Source organism: Electrona antarctica (genome assembly GCF_951216825.1).
Source record: "Electrona antarctica genome assembly, chromosome: 10".
Classification (NCBI taxonomy): domain Eukaryota; kingdom Metazoa; phylum Chordata; class Actinopteri; order Myctophiformes; family Myctophidae; genus Electrona; species Electrona antarctica.
In genome coordinates, this window is record NC_136791.1 from 25,891,614 (window position 1) to 25,913,439 (window position 21,826).

General features: G+C 44.8%; 1 protein-coding gene across 3 annotated transcripts in view; it reads right to left on the reverse strand.

The window, feature by feature from the left end:
- Positions 1 to 21,826, reverse strand: part of inpp5a (inositol polyphosphate-5-phosphatase A) — a 244,203-nt gene that overhangs the window by 164,316 nt on the left and 58,061 nt on the right. For all 3 annotated transcript variants that reach the window (XM_079511579.1, XM_079511580.1, XM_079511581.1), the window contains one exon: positions 16,779 to 16,820. In XM_079511579.1, the coding sequence (XP_079367705.1) occupies positions 16,779 to 16,820 (42 nt within the window). The remainder of the gene's footprint in view (positions 1 to 16,778; positions 16,821 to 21,826) is intronic.

Consider the following 21,826-nt stretch of genomic DNA (forward strand, 5'->3'; position numbering starts at 1 on the left):
GCCTCTATAGTTGGGAGAGCCACCGTAAAGCCAGTCAAACAACTTTTGGTTCATTTTCCAGGATGTTGCCGTCGAGTCACGGTCTGGTTTAGTACTTCTGACTGAGTGACACGCGTGAAATACGACAGCTCAGTCCTCCACGTGTATTTAAGTCCATTATAGTTCCTCAACTGGACGATAGGGGCTCAATGCGCTGGGAATTATTTCTCGGCAGCATGATGCAACAATTCCTCAGTTTAAATAGTAGTCCATAATAAAGCAACAATTCTGAGAACCACTGTGTAGCATAACATTCCGTACCGTACCTAACACATTTCAATCAATAGATGAATCTAATAAGATTAAATTGTGCTGCCTGTGTACTGTCTGCATCTAGTCTAGCCAAGCATTGGTACAGCTGTTTGCATGGATGTACTGTGTAGAAGACATCATAATTCCTCCAACTGTATGTAAGAACACACCAACTCGCACATAAAACAAAAGTAGGTCCGTCTTATGTTTTTCTCATTTCAACTGAGAAAATCATCAGTCTAAGAGTTCACAGGTTCAGTGCCTGCTGATTAGAAAACTAACCGACGGAATAAGACGACACAGTGAACATACTGTGTGTATTGCAGAGCACCAGGGTGAGCTAGCGCTGGCTGTCTGGCTGGCTGTGTGATTGTAGCTCGCTGCGGCCACGCCGAGTTCAGAGTCTGATGCTTGTTTCCATGACGTCACATTCATAGCAGTGCAGCGGCAGGCAGGCAGCACGGAGCACTGGCATGAACCTGGAGGCCTGCCTGGTTCACACAGGGGCACAACTCTCCCCCTCGCTCTCTCTCTCTCTCTAGCACTTCTCCTCTGGAGGCTGGATGGCAGCCCCTCAGTCAAATTTGGTCACTGTACAAACAGACTTGCAGCTTTTATAGCAGTGGTTCCCGAAGTGGGGTCCGGCAACCCCCAGGGGTCCTTGAGGGAGTTCCAGGGGGTCCCCAGTTAAATGATAGTTGGGAACCAAATGGACCCTTATGGGTCTGTAACTCTGAATGTACAGAGTGGACCCCAACGGGTCCATTTCGGACTTCACACCTCCAAACAGCCCATTGTTCAATTTAAAGGACAATGGCTCTACCCCGCTGGGGGGGCCAATAACATTAGCCAATAACAGGGAGTAGCCAATAACATGGAGTAGCCAATAACATTAGCCAATAACAGGGAGTAGCCAATAACATTGCATGAAGAAAAAAGGTATTTTTGACCTCAAGTCATCTTGTGAGGTACCTGCATGGCCTTACAACGCGTCGCGTCGCAACGCATTGTGAGCTAGTAGATCTGCTATTTACAGCAAGTGTAAAATCAGCTATTACAACGGCAAAACACATTTTAGTCAACTAAATCACCTGTAGATTTAGTCGACTAAAATCTTATATTTAGTCGACTAAAACTAGACTAACACTAAAACATTGCGGGTGACTAAAATGTGACTAAAACTAAAAGAAAACTTTTCAAGAGACTGACTAAAACTAATATAGAAATGTGCTGCCAAAAACAACCCTGTTCGGGAGCGACGGGTGATTTCCGCACGTGGCGTGTCGGATCTGCGTGTGCATCCCAGCCAAACTGCCATCGAGAACGGAAAAGAACCCTTTTGCCTTACTATTACCTTGCATGATTAAACACATCCAAAGAGTTCATCTAAAGTTTGTAAAGCTTTTTCTTCTTTTTTTTATCTAATACCAGGGAGCTGTGCAATATAATCGTTTGGAAAACCTTTGCCCCCTCTTAAAAATGCAGAGACTCACTTGTTATGAATCTGGTAACCATGGGACTACAATTCAAATAAATTACCGGTACTTAAAACATACCTTTTGTTTTTGGTTAATGTCAAAATGAATCATCAACAGTGTTCGCGGCAACACATGGTCTCTGCTATGAAAAGGTACTTCTACAATGGATACCATTGTACCAGGTGGAATGCATTATCTGCTCTCTGGTAATAATTACATGTCTTCTAAACATCAGGTATATTGTATGACAGTCTCCCTATCTAGTCTAAATAAAGGGGAATCACAATGGTGTCCATACGTTTCCAATGGTGGTCAATATGTATTTAATACTTTGTTTTTACTGTCAATTAGATTAAGGAATTAACCCGTTTAGGACTGATAGGCCGATTCTAAACAACGCCTTCTAAATCCTGACCTACGTTTTCTGAAAAACTTGGCCCATTCTGGGCGGGAACCCCTTTGTGTTTTAAGCATTATGTTATACTTTAGCTATTGAAAAATAGCAGATATACAAGCTCATAGTGCTGCGCAGAGTGCCGCGCTACGAGCTTGTAGATCTGCTATTTGTAGATCTGCTATTTTGAGTTTGACCAAAAACTGTAGTATATTAGTATGTTGTAAATAAATAGCCAGCTGAACCAAACCACTCGTTCTAGATTCACTCTCAGGGCAACCACAACATTCACAGTGGGGAAAAAAAATAACATTTACCCAAAGAGAAAAATCTAAGGGATCATTATGTGAGAGGACCTAAAGAGTGAATAGATGTGTCCTTGTCAAAATGTTTGTGTACTTGTCCTTCCTTGTATACCCTTGAATATAAACAGTGCAGTGAGCCGCTGGTCATGAGGCCAGGGTGTGTGTGTGTTTATTAGGTGAGCTGGGGACACGTAAGTCACGCATCAATGGTAGCGGCATTTCCTGAGAACAGCAAATATGAATGTTTGTGTTACTCAACCGTGTGTGAGGCGTAATGTGTTTACCTGTGGCCTGAGCAAGCATCCCTCTTTCCATATTCACCCCCCCACCCCCCCCACCCCACCCCAACTATGGTGCCATTTACTGTATTTGGATCCGTTCGAGCTCAAAGTAGGTGTGGGGGTGGGTGGGGACTGCAGGGGCATTTCTCAGAAAAACTGTGGTGATGATGATATACTGTTACGCAATGACAACACTGCATGAGGATACTGCCAGCTTTGTAAAAAGATTGTCTGCAGAGACACAGACTAAGCATCCTTAACCCATTTTGGGCGGGAACCCCTTTTGTTTTTATTGTTTTTTTTACACACAACAAGACATAGCAACACACATACACCACTAGACTACACATAAGCACACAATACATTAAGAACACCTTGATAAAAATAAGTAAATAAAAAAGACTGAAATACAGGACCAAAACACACAGTAAAGTAAAATAAAAATATATAAAGGTAATAAGGTTATATCATATTGCATTACATTACAATGTCCTCAAACAGATCGTCACTTGCCATACAAGAATATGTTGTAAAGTTTGTATTGCCCCCCCCCCCCCCCCCCCCCAAATATATATATGAATCAGGTACAGCCATACCTGGGTGGGAAACATAATAAAATGACCTCCCGGTCAGACGCAGGTACAGAACCATTTAGTTAGCCGTACAAACACAACACAAAACACCCACAAAAAACCCCTCTGCCGGCCCCTCCCCAAATGAGAGACTGCAAAAAATCCTGCTCCTCTGCCCTCGTCTGACTAAAACATATTTAAAGCTTACCCTGTGGGGCTGAGCACTACCAGAGCCGTGTAATATTTAAAACAAAATAATACCAACCAGTCTGACCACAATCGGTCTTTATCTATTATAATAAACTGAAAAAACATGCTCTTGTTAAAATTGGAACACTGAATATCCATCTGCATGAGTGCATGACATCTCAAAAAGAAAAAGAAAGTACAAATACATAAATGTACATGTACACGCACATGTACATGCACATGTACAAGCACACACACACACGCATGCACGCACACACACATACAGTAGTAATAATAGCAATTTTGAACGGTATATTTATATGCCTACACACACACACACACACACACACAGGCACGCACGCACACACCCAAACTCACTCACACAATACACACGTGCATAATGGAAAATAGGACGGATAGTCCAGTAGGGGGCACCCCAACACTGACAACTCTTGACAAAATCTCTGAAGTACCCTCTTGGAAAGTGCCTCGTTGGCCTGACCCCGGAAGTGAAAGGAATAGGGAAACGTCCTTCAAAATAAAATAATATTTCTGAGGTGTAATAATAAACAATAATATGGGCTGGCCTAGCCCACACAGCATAAACGCTACCCGCCGTGTATCTCGTTCACAAGACGAAAAATAAACTACATTTTACAAAGCAAATCAGTATCCCCATTTCTCAGTATTGGTAAATACAGCATTAACTTACAAGTTACAACATATGGGGAGAGTCGGGACTTTGAATATATATTATTACAGAGTGAACATTTTAACTCAAATCTTTGCTTCTGGGGGGAAGCAAAGATTTGCAAATCTGCACGGATCTCATAAAATGACCCCTATGAAATCCTCAGGACTGAAATCTGTCCCCAGGACTGAGAACTTTAAAGGTGTAGTGAAATGAAAAATACGTTTTTCACACTTTTAGACCATCTCCGTGGTCATCATGTGAGCATACCTAACAATGGATGCCAAAAAAAATGGGAAAATTCTCTTTTGTGTGTTTTTATATCAAAAGTCAATAAAAATATATTTTTTATTACTTCCTGAAAACGAAAACGTGCTGCGTGATGACGTGTCGAGGCCCACATCGATAAAAGCCAATAAAAATGAAGCTCACCCGTATCCTCTCCAATATGTGCGCATCCATGCAGCACAGCTGCTATTGATTACAGAAATCCTCCGTTTTTATTCCCATTCCAGATAACATCCAGACAGTGTATTACTCGGTTTCAACTTAATCATCACGCTAAAATATGTATCTGAAAACATTATAGGGTAGAAATAAGCCACATAACAGTAAACTGGTAGAGCTGGCTGTCTATTTGATTTGTAAACAAACACACACCACGCTGCTGCGTATAGCAACATTCCCTAGCTACCGTCCCATCGCCTGAAGGGATGCGACGCTCTGATTGGTTCAGAAACTTCATAGCGGTGTTTCAACTTGAAACTTCACAATAAATGTCCACCATTTCCGTTTCACTACACCTTTAAGCCCTGTGTGTGTACACACACACACACACACACACACACACACACACACACACACACACACACACACACACACACACACACACACACACACACACACACACACACACACACACACACACACACACACACACACACACACACACACACACACACACACACACACACACACACACACACTTTTTTTTTGGAAAAAACTATTCCTTTTCCAAAAGACGAACCCCTTTCCTAGTCCCTGTACCTCCAGTCAACTCAACAGTCTATGGAAATGACACCGTTAGTGGAGCCTGTCCAGATGTGTTTGCAGATGACAAATCACAAGACAGCTTAGGTGGAGCTGTCAAGTCCAACCACCTGACCTGGCCACTCTATTCTCTGCTTCTGTTTGAGGGGCGCTAGCCCCAACCTGAATCAGCCAGATGGGGCAGCAGAGAGTACACTGGGTTCCCCCCTCCTGCTCCCATCTGGGAGCCACAAAACGGCCTGGCCAATCAGCGGCAGCTAGAGGCGGGATCAAGGCAGCACTGTGTATGCCTTTGTTTCATTCATATGGATATGTGAAGAATCAACTGATTGAGAGAAAATGCTATTGTTACTGCTGCTGAATTAGTTACATTTTCGCTAGAAACAGACTATCATAGATGAGTGACTGACTGTCGCAAACGATAGAGACACCTCCCTGACAATAACGCAGAGACAGCTTGTTTATTTTAGGACCACAATGCTTATATGAAACGATTTTAAGATGATCCCATGTCATCTTAAAATGAATTCCGACCGTGAACCGGGATGAACCAGAGTAGTTGTAGCTGTCAGTTGAAGGAACAGTGTAGTCTAGTGTAGTGGGGATGAGAGTGTAGTAAAGCAGGTCAGAGTTAGTGTAGTGGGGATGAGAGTGTAGTAAAGCAGGTCAGAGTTGTAGTGTAGTGGGGATGATGAGAGTGTAGTAAAGCAGGTCAGAGTTGTAGTGTAGTGGGGATGATGAGAGTGTAGTAAAGCCAAGCCCCCAGTAAGGCTATCCAACGTTGACAATGCCACTACCTACTGGCGAAATGTGGAATTGCAGCACTTTAATGGAAGTGGACGGACATTCATGACGTCACGTGCGTAAGCGAGGAACCTCAAATTTGAGGTCCGGGGCTAGGCTAGGCTAAACTTCCGCTCGCTCGAGCCATTGAGTTATAATTATACTTCCGGAAGTCTTCCGGGTGCTTCAAAACGCCACTGAGCAACTTCCACTGAAATGAATAGCGGGGGGCAGGGCTAACGCTCCAGTTCGATCTCTATCCTTCTTTATACTCTAGGAGTAAAGCAGGTCAGAGTTTTAGTGTAGTGGGGATGAGAGTGTAGTAAAGCAGGTCAGAGTTGTAGTGTAGTGGGGATGAGTGTAGTAAAGCAGATCAGAGTTGTAGTGTAGTGGGGATGAGAGTGTAGTAAAGCAGGTCAGAGTTGTAGTGTAGTGGGGATGAGAGTGTAGTAAAGCAGGTCAGAGTTGTAGTGGAGTGAGGATGAGTGTAGTAAAGCAGGTCAAAGTTGTAGTGTAGTGGGGATGAGAGTGTAGTAAAGCAGGTCAGAGTTGTAGTGTAGTGGGGATGAGAGTGTAGTAAAGCAGGTCAGAGTTGTAGTGTAGTGGGGATGAGTGTAGTAAAGCAGGTCAGAGTTGTAGTGTAGTGGGGATGAGAGTGTAGTAAAGCAGGTCAGAGCTCAGTAGGGTAGAGTACTGCAGCAGAGTGCACTTGGGTAGAGCAGGCTGCCGTATAGTACAGTATAGTAGTACAACTGTTTTCCAAATAAGAGCGTCGCCCCCTTCGAGGGCACCGGAAGAGAATTTCCCTTTCATTTTTCCATAGACGTTTCAGAAAGTATTTATTTAAAGGACCACTTCACCACTTTTCAACCTATCTTCATATAATAGGTCCTCACTAATAATCATGATAAAATGGCAAAAAAAAAATTATACTCAGTCTGTGTCTCATAGGAGGGCTGTGGGCAGTTTAGAAACAGTCTTCCAGTGACATCATCATTAGGCAGATTATTTTTTAAACAAGATTTTTTTTACAAAAATGTTTAGATTTTCATTATCATGAGAACGATGGCTTCCATTTTCGCATTGCAACTTTTCAAGACTAGAAAGCCTGCAGTTTTTATTAGCTTGTATTCCCCATTGATGATGTCACTGGAAGACTGTTTCTGAACTGCCCACAGCCCTCCTATGAGACACAGACCGAGTAGAAAAAAATTGCGCCATTTTTTCAAGATTATTAGTGAGGACCTATTATATGAAGATAGGTTGAAAAGTGGTGAAGTGGTCCTTTAACCCATTTAGGCCTGACATCGAAATTTAAATAATGTTTTCTAAATCATGACACTTTTCTGAAAAACCTCATGTTTCTATGTCAGTCGTTCTCAAACTATTTCATCTGAAAATATGTTGTTCCATGGAAGCAAAGATGAGTTAAAAACGCTCTGAAAGAATATAAATTCAAAGATTTACACCACATTTTCATGATTTTTCAAAAATAGCAGACCTACAAGCTCGTAGATCTGCAATTTGCTGCTGCTAAAGCGTAACATAATGCTTAAAACACCAAAAGGGGTTTATCCTTTAATCCTCGGACAAAGCCAACTGGGCTCCTGACAATAAACACATGTTTTTGGGGCTGAACAAATAATTAGAAAGAAAAACAGCAGGGTACAACAGGGTACAGTTTTTTTTTTGTTTAGTTTTTATTCTTTCTAGTTATTTGTCCGGCCCAACATTTTTTGTTTATTGTGATATTTTGTCAGCCCAGTTGGCTTTGTAAATATACCCTATGTATTTATTTTTTCTCTCAGAGATTTTAAATGTCAACCAAATTACAACTTGACATCCATTAAAAACAATTCCATGTGGCCATGTCTCCAGTAAAAGCTTGATTATACTAATTGAGTTGTCTGTGTGAGGTCAAAACAAATCCATAGTCAAATCCACAGTCATTAGTCAAATCCAGTCATTAGTCAAATCCATAATCAAGGTACAAATCCAGTCAAATCATATCATAGGCTGCGAGTTGTTGTGGCTCTTCTTGTAGAGATTGTTTGCTACTGTTCATGTATCAATGAAGGCTAAAAGCCAAAAAGAAAATCTTAAAATAAAATACATAATAAATAATAAACTAAACAGCTGTGCATGGGAAAGGAATCGATACCGATTTATCGGCTAAAAAGTTAATAGATCGTTTTGCGACGCGTGGGTCTGTACCTCTAAATTGTCCCAACATGCTATCCTGTCTGGCCGAAGAGCAGCCGCCATACAAGTAAGACGTGTAAACGCGAATGAAGCTGTTGTGTCTGTCTGTCTGTCTGACTCTCTCACACTCTCACACACACACACACACACACACACACACACACACACAGTTCCAATTTCAGTTCGTAGTTGCCCTCTGGTGGCGGGCGGGTGGTGTTACAGCGTGACACACAGACAGACTGACACACAGACAAACAGTTTCGGCCAGCTTCTATAGTTGGTGCTCACTTTGTTCGCAACCATTCAGACCACCACCACTGAAGCTGGTGGCTGATTGTTTATGTATGTATCGATGTATCGATCTACAACTGCTAGGTTAACCCATTATTTTAAACTTTAGCTGTCGAAAAATAGCAGATCTACAAGCTCGTAGCGCGGCACTCAGTGCTGCGCTACGAGCTTGTAGTTCTGCTATTTTTTTAACAATTGTGAAAATGTGGTGCAAATCTTTGAATATATAATATTCTTTCAGAGCGAACGTTTTCAACTCAAATCTTTGCGTCTGGGGGATCCCTGGAAAAACCTATTTTGATTGGGGTTCGTGGCCAATTACATATAATTCTGGGGGTCCTTGACATGAAATAGTTTGAGAACCACCGATACAGAAAGATAGGTCTGAAAACTCTCATGATTTAGAATACATTTTGTAGAATCGTCTTCGGGTCTAAATGGGTTTAAACCATTCATATTCACCATGTGCAAACAGCACTTTGTCTGTCAGTTGCGACGAGTGGTGCCGAGTGACGCGTTTACTACTCCACGGCCAGCGAGAGCCATGGAGCTCAGCGCTCAGCTACACCCAACAACAGAGCACACAGTGACAGACAGACAGTCGGACACAGGCAGCACCCAGCAACAGAGCACACAGTGACAGACAGACAGTCGGACACAGGCAGCACAGCGCAACAGAGCACACAGTGACGGACAGACAGTCGGACACAGGCAGCTCCCAGCAACAGAGCACACAGTGACGGACAGACAGTCGGACACAGGCAGCTCCCAGCAACAGAGCACACAGTGACGGACAGACAGTCGGACACAGGCAGCTCCCAGCAACAGAGCACACAGTGACGGACAGACAGTCGGACACAGGCTGCACCCAGCAACAGAGCACACAGTGACAGACGGACACACTGACAGCACCCAGCAACAGAGCACACAGTGACGGACAGTCAGACACAGGCAGCACCCAGCAACAGAGCACACAGTGACAGTCGGACACACTGACAGCACCCAGCAACAGAGCACACAGTGACGGACAGTCGGACACAGGCAGCACCCAGCAACAGAGCACACAGTGACGGACAGTCGGACACAGGCAGTACCCAGCAACAGAGCACACAGTGACGGACAGTCGGACACAGGCAGTACCCAGCAACAGAGCACACAGTGACAGACCGTCAGACACAGGCAGCACCCAGCAACAGAGCACACAGTGACGGACAGTCGGACACAGGCAGCACCCAGCAACAGAGCACACAGTGACAGACTGTCAGACACAGGCAGCACCCAGCAACAGAGCACACGGTGACGGACAGTCAGACACAGGCAGGAGGAATGGCGGCAATAGAATCTCTCACCTCCCTCCGGGGATTGTGTGTAAACAAACGATTTATACATTTTTAGGCCTTAAATATTAACATGCCATAAATAGTTGCCCAACTAAAATTGACCCAATGTGTAGCAGGTTGACACACACGTGTGTGTGCGTGCGTCAGTAGTGAGGTGTTAGGGCCATGAACCGTCAGTGCCTGCTGTATAGCATTTATACAATGAGCAGCTGCCGGTCAGCAGACAAGTGGAGTGGAGTTTAGTCCTGTACCAGTGCACTTGTGACACACCACACACACAATATGGTGCATTTATATAGCACCTTTTATTTATCCAAGATGCTTTACATAGGTTGTGCATTCACCCATTCACATTCATACACTGATGGTAGCGGAAACCATGCAAGGCACCAACAAGCACATCGGGAGCAATTAGGGGTTCAGAGTCTTGCTCAAGGACACTTCGACACCAACTCTGGGGAAGCACACAATACAATAGATCCAAACACTGATCAGAAGAAGGTCACGTACATTATATTGTCCCACAAAATACAACTGTTGCACATGCTTAACACAGAGGGAAAAAGATAGCACATTACATTACATTACATTACAGTCATTTAGCAGACGCTTTTATCCAAAGCGACTTACAATAAGTGTATTCAACATAGGTAGGGAACAAAAACTACTAATCACCAGAAGTCTTTAGTGCATTTTCTGCAAAAACAAGCAACCAAGAGTATACCTAGCGCTAAGGTAAAAGTGCAATATATCAGCTACCCATTTCCTTAAACAGATGAGACAAAATAGCTAAAACAATTAAGTGTATCGACTAAACAAGATCATTGATGACATACTACTTGACACTACCAGACAGTTTTTTTCCACACACTTGGCCATCTACCAAAGCCATAGTGTTGTAAGCATTATGCAATCCAGTTGTTCCTTATTCATGTGTTCTTGACACCTCATTCTGTTCTGTTAGCAACATCTCTCTCCATCTCATATTCAGCAGTCATTCTACGTCTCTCTCTCTCTCGTATTGGTGTGACTGCTGCAGTCGCCTCACTTCCCCCAGCCCCGCCCCCCAGTGGAAAGAGTTGTGGTTTGTCAGGAGTTCCTATGTAGATGAAAGCGTAAGATATGACACATGCCGTAAACACTCACTTGGAGGGAAGAAACCACACACACACACACACACACACACACACACACACACACACACACACACACACACACACACACACACACACACACACACACACACACACACACACACACACACACACACACACACACACACACACACACACACACACACACACACACACACACACACACACACACACACACACACACACACACACACACACACACACACACACACACACACACACACACACACACACGTGAAAATGAAGAACGTATTGTTAAAGTCATGCTTTTTCCACTGCACATAATATAATAATTATACCACCAAACCACTCAAATGAAACAAGCTCATTAACTCTGTCTGTCATTGTTCTTGCAGCTGAAAGCAGACCTACTACAGAGTGTCGCAGTAGGCAGGGTTTCCGCATCGACAGACATGCGGTTTCAAATATTTGAACATCAAAGCAAACGGCTGACACGATGGCCAGTCTGTGACAAAGACGTCTTGACGTCAAGAGATGACACAGAAATACGATGGAAAATCTTGTACTCGTGATCATCTTCTTATTAATTTAGACTACATTTTGTACAAGTAGTGCATTTAGAAATGTAATTATGGAACTCTACATGTTGAAACTTGTGTGGTTGTAGTCACACAACAATAGTGGGAATACTCGTGATCATCTTCTTATTAATTTAGACTACATTTTGTACAAGTAGTGCATTTAGAAATTTAATTATGGAACTCTACATGTTGAAACTTGTGTGGTTGTAGTCGCACAACAACAGTGGGAAATTGTTCAGACATTACATACGATTAGCTGTTCACAGGCGGACGGACGGATGGGGTGCAAAACAGTCTCGGCCATGTCTTAGTAACCTGACTCCGCCAGATGGGGCAGCAGAGTGTACACTGGGTTCCCCCCTCCTGCTCCCATCTGGGAACTCTCAGGCAGACTCGATGCTCCGGCCACCAAACAGCCTGGCCAATCAGCGGCAGCTAGAGGCGGGATCAAGGCATACACAGTCCTGCCTTGATCCCGCCGGAGACCGTTTATGCCGCTCGGAGTGTTAATATGCTAAATTGATTTAGACCCTGGGCGTTTATAAGGAAACAGGCCGCTATTTGGCGGCCGTTATTTTTTATTTTTGCACCGGTCTGCACCGGGCCATTATTTGGTTACAGTTCCTGTCTGAGATTTATTTTGTGCACATGAACTCTAGGCTGCATGGACACAGGGCTTGGGCAATATAACCCTACCAGACCCGTCTGAAGTGAGTGGTGCTGCACTGCACTGCACTGCACTGCACTGTACTGTACTGTACTGGCCCTCCCTGGCCTGTGTGTGTCTGTGTGTTAGGATTGCCTGAGTATGGCGCAAGTTAAATTACAACTTTTTGGGATTATGCGGAGGAATTTACATACTTGTGAGGACCTCTGCTTGTATTTGGTGAGTTGGTGAGTGGCATGCTGCAAGCTCAACGCGCTGCGACTTATTGGAGCTTGTAGATCTATTTATATATATATATATCCTTATATACAATTGAAAACATGTCCCCAAAAGCACGCACAGGAACAAAAGGCACCAGCTACTACGTCACTGACACGCTGCAACACGCTGCAACACACACTGCAACAACACACTAACACGACACAGTCTTACCCTCCGCGTCGATCCACGGCTATCTCCTCATGTCGCGCCGCACGCCCACAGTCAACAACACCCGCGTAAAAACTGTCATTGCACTGCCACTACAGCCGCCTCCCGTCCACACTCACAAACAACATCAATATCAATAATAAACACAAACACGCCACAAGCACCGACACCCCCGCCTAATTTGTTGCCAGGTCTATGAAAACAAGCCCAGAAAAAATGCCATTCAACACGCTACTTACAACTCGCTTACAATTCGCGGACCTGGCAACACTGCATCCTGTTTTCCCATTGGCTACGGTTGCTACAACACGCATTTGCACTGCATCTTGGGAGCAACACAGCTTAATGTAGGGGTCACCGATTGCTGTGCTACATCCCCCTCATGTCCTCACCACCCCGTTCGGCTACACCACACACACTCACCTACACAATTCTCCACATGCAACACAGGGCCCTTATTGGCTAGCCCCCTCACATGGCGATCCCCACGCAACAAAACACAGCCAGCCACACACACACACACCCACCCACACACACACACACAACGCCCACGTTCGGAAATATCGCACTGAGCGCACTGTGCAAACCTGGCGTGGTACAAGCGGGACAAACCGACGCGCAAATATCGACACGAACAACAACAACAACACTACACGCACACGCGCGCGCTGCAACAACACACAGCTACGTCCAGTGTGTGTGTGTGTGTGTGTGTGCGTGCGTGCGTGCGCGGGGGGGAATTTGGATCGCCTCGCGATGCAGCGAAAATGCCACTACACTACACAGGGCTCGACAGTGCGACTAGGTACTCGCATTTGCGCCTTACAACATCACCGTGCGAGTTGTAACATTCACTTTGTACCACCGGTGCGACTACACAATCCGAACTTTAAAGCTACAACTTGCGCAGTTTACATCCACAAGAATGTGTCACTCTCTCGGTTCTGCACCGCTGCTGGAGAAGTATAGCACTGTCGCAGGCAGCGCCACTAATCCCCCCCCCCCCCCCCCCCCCACACACCCCAGAGACGGAGGAGAGAGAAGAGAGCGAGAGAGACAGAGAGCACACACGTGAGTCCTGCAAATTATATTGACCCAATATTAATTTGTACAACCTAGCAAAGCATAAGATATCATGCTTTGGAGAATAGGCTGGTCTCTCTTTTTACAAGACATAAGCCATTGCATACAGCTTCTCAACCCTTTTAAATTTCAAGGACCCCCATAACTCTGAGAGTAAAACCAAATGGACCCATAAGAGTCCCATTTGATTCCATTTGTACAGTATCACAGTTAAACGTTATAACAGAGTCCATTTGGTTCCATTTGTACACTCTCAGAGTTACAGACCTGTAGGGTCCACTTGGTTCCATTTGTACACTCTCAGAGTTACAGACCTATAATGGGTCCATTTGGAACCCCCTCAAGGAACCATGAGGGTCCCTGGATCACACCTTTGACAGCCACTGCTTTAAATCTATACATAACTAATATAGAGCATATTTGATCCATTTATTGTTATGGATAAGAACAACAACACTACACGCGCGCGCGCACGCGCTGCAACACAAAACAGCTGCATACAACGCGTGTCACTGTGGACTTCTGTATCTGTGGACTTCTGTATCGCAACGCGGGGCAACGCAACTCTGGGATGAGCGGGCCGAAGGCCCGCGAAATTCTAGTATATATATATATATATTTATATATATATATACTAAATATAAATGCAAATAATGGCCCATGGGCGTTTATAAGGATGAGGGCGGTTATTTGGACTGGGGATGCAACACTGATTTTTTCAATTCCGATCAGATATATTAATTTAGAAATTTCCCGATACACTCCCGATATCCGATATTTTACATAGCAAAAAGTACAAAATGTGCATAGACATATTTTTTATAGCGTGGCATTGGTTAGAGACCTCGATTTAGTCAGACCATTACTAAACACACAGTAACTGTCATTTCACTAACACTATCCAAAACCCTAACCTAACCCAAGCCACGGGTGATTTGTAACCCGCAGCACGGGTGATTTGTAACCCGCAGCACAGGTGATTTGTAACCCGCAGCACGGGTGATTTGTAACCCGCAGCACAGGTGATTTGTAACCCGCAGCACGGGTGATTTGTAACCTGCAGCACGGGTGATTTGTAACCCGCAGCACAGGTGATTTGTAACCTGCAGCACGGGTGATTTGTAACCCGCAGCACAGGTGATTTGTAACCCGCAGCACGGGTGATTTGTAACCCGCAGCACAGGTGATTTGTAACCCGCAGCACGGGTGATTTGTAACCCGCAGCACGGGTGATTTGGAACCCGCAGCACGGGTGATTTGTAACCTGCAGCACGGGTGATTTGTAACCCGCAGCACAGGTGATTTGTAACCCGCAGCACAGGTGATTTGTAAGCCGCAGCACGGGTGATTTGTAACTCGCAGCACGGGTGATTTGTAACCCGCAGCACAGGTGATTTGTAACCCGCAGCACGGGTGATTTGTAACCCGCAGCACAGGTGATTTGTAACCCGCAGCACGGGTGATTTGTAACCCGCAGCACAGGTGATTTGTAACCCGCAGCACAGGTGATTTGTAACCCGCAGCACGGGTGATTTGTAATAATGATGTACAATGATAAGAGTACCCCTCACTTCACACAGGTGAGATATTTTTAATTGTAAGATAGGCTTCAAATAATAGAGCAGACATACTATTAATATTGTTTGTTGTGTAATGTTACACAAGGCTGTAATACACAGCATATACTCTAAATAGCAAATAATGTACAAATGCCATACAATTTAAATTCAAAGAGTGGATGTTTGTGGTTAAGTGTTTAACCTGTAAACCTTAAGGAAATGGCAACCTGTTAATTAATACTATGGTTTAATACTAATACTAATACTAATAATTATTGGTATGTACAGTGGTACCTTTTTTACCCCTAATGTGATGCCTGGAATCGGCTGCACCATCATGTGACAAAAGCCTTGAGCCTTACCGATTAACTCGAGGAGAAAATAAATACCTCAGGACGTTTGTTATGCTGGTGTGCTACTTTAGTTTGCAAACACTGTCTTAAGAATTGCACTACACTTACAATCTGAATCAATATTTGAGCTTCTGACAACAATGTCATGGTTTGATAACTGAGCCAATTCTATAAATATAAAAGACGGACGAGGCGGTTATTAAGCAAAAATGGTGTCAGAACCTGGGCTTTTATTAGGTAGTGGGCGGCTATTTGAGTAAGGGCTATTATTTGGAAATGTATGGTAAGTACCAAGGGCCTTGTGAATCTTTATTGAAACCTTAACTGGCTGTATCACAGTGTGGTACAGCAACATGACTGCTCAAACAGTCAAAACAGCAGCTAAAATCATTGGCACAGCACCACCTAGTCTCCACAACATCTACACCACTCGCTGTATGGAAACAGCCCACAACATCATCAAAGACACCACTACTCCCTTCCAAAAAACACTACCAGAGCATCAAATCACGCACCACCCGTCTCATAGTAACAGTTTTTTCCCCCAGGCAGGGGGGGTCCACCTATGCTTTCTATGGCATAGGTAGCTCCCGGCAGGATCCGCCGGGAGAATCTAGACACAGCTGCGCGACATGAGACCAATTATTTAGAGCGACAGAGAGAGAGAGGAGTGTGTGTGTGTGTGTGTGTGTGTGTGTGTGTGTATGTGCGTGCGTGCGTGCGTGCGTGCGTCAATTTAACAGGTGCAGACGATCAGAAATCAGCAGAGAGTGATCGACGTTTGCGCTACTCTGCCGAATTGAAGACTTTTTTTTTTCTCCCTGGAAATAAAAACGTCTGGGTTTCCAAGGCTACTGAACAGCTGACCTTGCACTGTAATGCAATTACAGTCACTTTACTACGCACTGTTTTTTCTTGTGTTTGTTTTTATTTTGTACTGTAGTTGTTTGTGTTTGTCTACACTAGTGTATATCCCATCTGGCCACATAGGTCCAGACCGTTTGTCTTTGTTGTTGTCCATGTTGTCTTTAAGACAGAGTGCTCAGAGCACAAATCATTTCATTGAATTCATACATTGTATGACAAATAAACCTGAACCTTGCAGAGATGTTTGTAGGACATACCTGGTAGAACTCCCTCAGCCATGTCGTCTGTAGATTGTCAGGCTGGAAGGAGAAGAAAAAGAGACAATCTGTTAATGATGTCATTAATTACAGCCATTATTCTGTTCCAATATCACACGTATCTGGCCTAATGTAGGCAAACACCATTTGCAAATAACCCACTGTTTGTTTTAACTTAAGAGCACTAGATAATACGGACTGTGTTGCATCAGAACGAACAACTGAGATAGTGTCAGGAGAAGTTGCCAACAACATGAGATTACTTTAACCCATAAAGATCTGAGGTTGATTCTACAAATGTCTTCTCAGGATTGCGTTTTCTTTTTAGCCCAAAAAATGTCTGACTGTACCTTGTGCCGTTTGCATTTTGTGTCAACTAAAGTATTAAATCAATACCACTCTGGGTGCCTTGCATAGAAAGTAGTTCAACATGTTGGAGCAGGGGTTCCCAAACGTTCCATTACCATGGACCGGCTGACCGTTCATGAAATGTTCGTGGACCGGCATGGCTGGGGGTGGGAGGGTGCGTCGCGGGCCGGCATGGCTGGGGGTGGGAGGGTGCGTCGCGGGCGCACATCATCGTACCAAGAACGCACGACACGGAAGACAGTTGACTGGCCTCAAGTAGCCTATCCACTGCTATATTATTATTATATCACAACATAATGTTATATCATTGTCATTGGCTGGGTTTCCCAAACGCATATGGTGTAAGACTTGTAGTGCTGCATTTGCTCAGATGCCCTCTAGGCCGCACACAGAAGCCTGTGAACATAGACATTTCGTGCATAGATGTGCCACGCAATGGTAGGCCTCAGGCTTGGTACGGTAGGCCTCAGGTCTACCATTCTGAAATTTAATTGAATAATATTTGGAATGCTGGACAGCTGACAGTAGGCTCTTTACTCCTAAAAAAAACATGTGTATATATATATATATATATATATATATATATATATATATATACACACACACACACACACACACATACATACACTTTTTATATATTATTATTATTATTTATTTATTTAAAGAGTAAAGAGAGCCTACAGTAAGCTGTCCAGCAGTCCAAACATTATTAAATTAAATTTCAGAATGGTAGAACTGAGGCCTACCATTGCGTGGCACATCTATGCATGGAATGTCCATGTTCACAGGCTTCTGTGTGCGGCCTAGAGGGCATCTGAGCAAATGCAGCACTACAAGTCTTACACCATATGCGTTTGGGAAACCCAGCCATTGACCATATCATTGATCCTGGTGACGCATGGTTATAGATTCAACGGTCAGGAAAACTTGGGATTCCCTTCTCGCGTATCGGCGGGACACGTCCCGCGTACCAGCACAGGTACACGTACTGTACCAGTGGTTTGGGAACCTCTATAGAGGTTTCAGGTCTCTCCATCAAGATGGACAGCTAGAGCAGTCTCAGGGAATGGGTTTGTGTGGCATTCATATTTGCCATCACTTTATCCGCTACATATAGCCGTTCGGCCATTTGTACCAATAATGCAGAATGACACCACCATTATTGAACCAAATGTGCTTTGGAGAAATGTCCTGGGCATCCGCCATGAAAATACATATAAATTGCCATCTGTGGACACAGCCACTTAGAAACTACTTTCACTGTTAAACAAAAAAAAAAAAAAAAAAGATGTCAAATTATGGCATGATTTATTTGAGGTACTAATATTTGGCAGTATCTCCATGTTCCACTGACTAGGAGCTGCATGCCCCAATTACTGTTGCAGAATCAGTAATCTCTCATGGATAGTGACGTTTCCATTTTCCATGTTTTGTCAGTCTCTCCCTCTCTCACACACGCCATCCATTTCTGTCTCTTTCCTTCCGTCCATCTCAGTTTGTCCTCCTCTCTCACCGTCTGTCCCCATCTTTCTTGCTCTCTCTCGATCTTTCTCCAACACCCCCCCCCCCCCCCCCCCCCTCCCCCCTCACTCTCTCCTCCACTCTAAAAGGCTGTTCCCGGACAGACCTGGACTTTAGTTTTGGTGTGGTGGAAAAAGAGACAGAGCCCTGGGCAGTCTACCATTTAAGGAGAGATCTCCCCATAACCAGGTCTACTGAATCTCCGTGCGTGTGTGTGCGCGCTTGTGCGCAAGCGTGTGTGCATGCATGTGCGTAGGGGAGCTTTAACAGGACTAGCCTATATTAAGCCTATATCCGTGCTGGCCTGTGTAAGAAAGCCTGCTGCAGGCCCGGGTGGTTAGCTCAACCGTCTGGGCGGCGGCGTGCCGCAGGTTCGACTCCCGATCCCGACAGTCTTAGCTTAATAGAAAATCAGACAGTAAGTCTGTTATTTCATTTCCAAGACACTGATCTTATCGCTTCAAGCACTTGGCTCATGATTAAAACCACAATGACGTACAAGTGGGGTTTATACAGCGTCTTGTTCCACACCACGGGCCCTTTTTGTCTGCTGTGAGGATCGAACCTGTGACCTTTGTCACTTCACGTGGGGGGGGGGGGCTAGTTCCAGACCCCCAGGAACGTGCCTAGGGGGCCGGGCTGGTTCCGATGAGCCGCCCTGTGTCCTTAACGGTTGAGAAATGACAGAGTTACTGTGTGCCGGTCCCTCTACTGTACTGTCACTGTACTGTACTGTACTGTACTGGCACACCCAAAATCATCATATACAGTTAATATGTGCGTGTGTGTGTTAGGTTGCGCACAGGTGGTGAAAAACAACCATGCTGTTTTTATGCTCATACCTACCCAGCCAGCCAGGCACCCACCCACCCACAAGTCCGTAAGGGAGTGGTTGCACCATAGATATTTTAAAACCAAAATGCTCGGATTTCGGGAGGTGTAGCATTCGGAGATTGTGGAATAGTTGTCTGGCTACACGAGACTACAATATTGGTAACCTCAAGGCCACATTTGGGAATAACAAAGACAACAGACCCCACTGACACAAAGTAACTAATGGGGTTGGAAGCTATCCAAAAGGCTTTCAACGTCCAATGTGGACTCTTCCCTCCTGGGTTTACTTACATTTGGGAGATCCCGACACCAAGGCCATGTCCTCATATAACCCGACATCCCTGACGCCGGGATCAACACAAATACATTTGACTGGACCCATCCCTTTATTTGGCTGGGATACTGAGAAAACATGTTGATGTCACTCAGATCCAAGCCACACATTTACCATGCAAAACCCCAGAGTGTGTAACCTTGCAGTCTTAAAAAACAACAACAGAGAAATCTCTTCCTGACGCCTCTCTAGGAAGAGCGGAAGGACATGAAACAATGCAACCTCAGACAGAGAGCTCCCTCCGTTAGCAGAGGTCTCACCCATGCAACCTCCAGACAGTCCAAATCATTTATGAAGGCAAGCTACAGTATAGCTTAGCTGTCGTCTTTATGCCAGCTAGAGCTCCACCTGCATCCCATATAGAGAGAGTGTGTGTGTGTGCGCGTGTGTCAGAGAGAGAGAGAGAGAGAGAGAGAGAGAGAGAGAGAGAGAGAGAGAGAGAGACAGACAGAGAGAGAGAGACAGAGAGAGAGAAATCAGTGTGAGTGTACCTTAGCTTAAGCCAGACCAGACATAGGTCTATATAAGGATATGAGCCCTGGACCTTGTCATTAGTCACATGGGGGGGGGGGGGGGGGGGGAGAGAGAGAGAGAGAGAGAGAGAGAGAGAGAGAGAGAGAGAGAGAGAGAGAGAGAGAGAGAGAGAGAGAGAGAGAGAGAGAGAGAGAGAGAGAGAGAGAGAGAGAGAGAGAGAGAGAGAGAGAGAGAGAGAGAGAGAGAGAGACTACAAGACGAGAGAGAGAGAGAGAGAGAGAGACTACAAGACGAAAGAGAGACAGACGAAGGACATATAGAAAGAGACAAGGATGAAACCAGAGCCACGGTTGGGACCAGTTTGAGTTTACTGGGACGGCTGGGACCTGTTTGAGTTTACTGGGACGGTTGGGACCAGTTTGAGTTTACTGGGGCGGTTGGGACCAGTTTGAGTTTACTGGGCGGTTGGGACCAGTTTGAGTTTACTGGGGCGGTTGAGACCAGTTTGAGTTTACTGGGCGGTTGAGACCAGTTTGAGTTTACTGGGGCGGTTGAGACCAGTTTGAGTTTACTGGGCGGTTGAGACCAGTTTGAGTTTACTGGGGCGGTTGAGACCAGTTTGAGTTTACTGGGCGGTTGAGACCAGTTTGAGTTTACTGGGGCGGTTGAGACCAGTTTGAGTTTACTGGGGCGGTTGAGACCAGTTTGAGTTTACTGGGGCGGTTGAGACCAGTTTGAGTTTACTGGGGCGGTTGAGACCAGTTTGAGTTTACTGGGGCGGTTGAGACCAGTTTGAGTTTACTGGGGCGGTTGAGACCAGTTTGAGTTTACTGGGGCGGTTGAGACCAGTTTGAGTTTACTGGGGCGGTTGGGACCAGTTTGAGTTTACTGGGCGGTTGAGACCAGTTTGAGTTTACTGGGCGGTTGAGACCAGTTTGAGTTTACTGGGCGGTTGAGACCAGTTTGAGTTTACTGGGCGGTTGAGACCAGTTTGAGTTTACTGGGCGGTTGAGACCAGTTGGGAGGAGACGGGTCAAATGGACATCTGCCAGCTCATGTGTGTTCATCAGTGGTTCCCAAACTTTTTCATGTCAAGGATCCCCAAATTGACACTAATTATCGCGCAGACCCCCATTTGAAAAGATATGCCAGGGACCCCCATAAGAGAAGATTTTTACGGCTCTAGCAGTGATTCTCAAACCGTTTAATTTCAAGGACCCCCAGTTTGACATGCATTAGTCTACGGACCCCCATTTAATGACATTTATATCTCTGAGACCCACAATTTAGATTGTAAAATCAATCAATGTTAATTATACTCTGAGAGTGTACAAATGGACCCTAATGGGTCCGTTTGGTTCCATTTGTACACTCTCAGAGTTATACTCATAAGGGTCCATTTGGTTACAAACTATCCTTTAGCCCCTCAGGGACCCCACTTTGGGAACCACTGTTATAGAAGTACTATCCATATAGTGTAACATTACATGTTGTGCAGGCGTTATAATTAATGCTG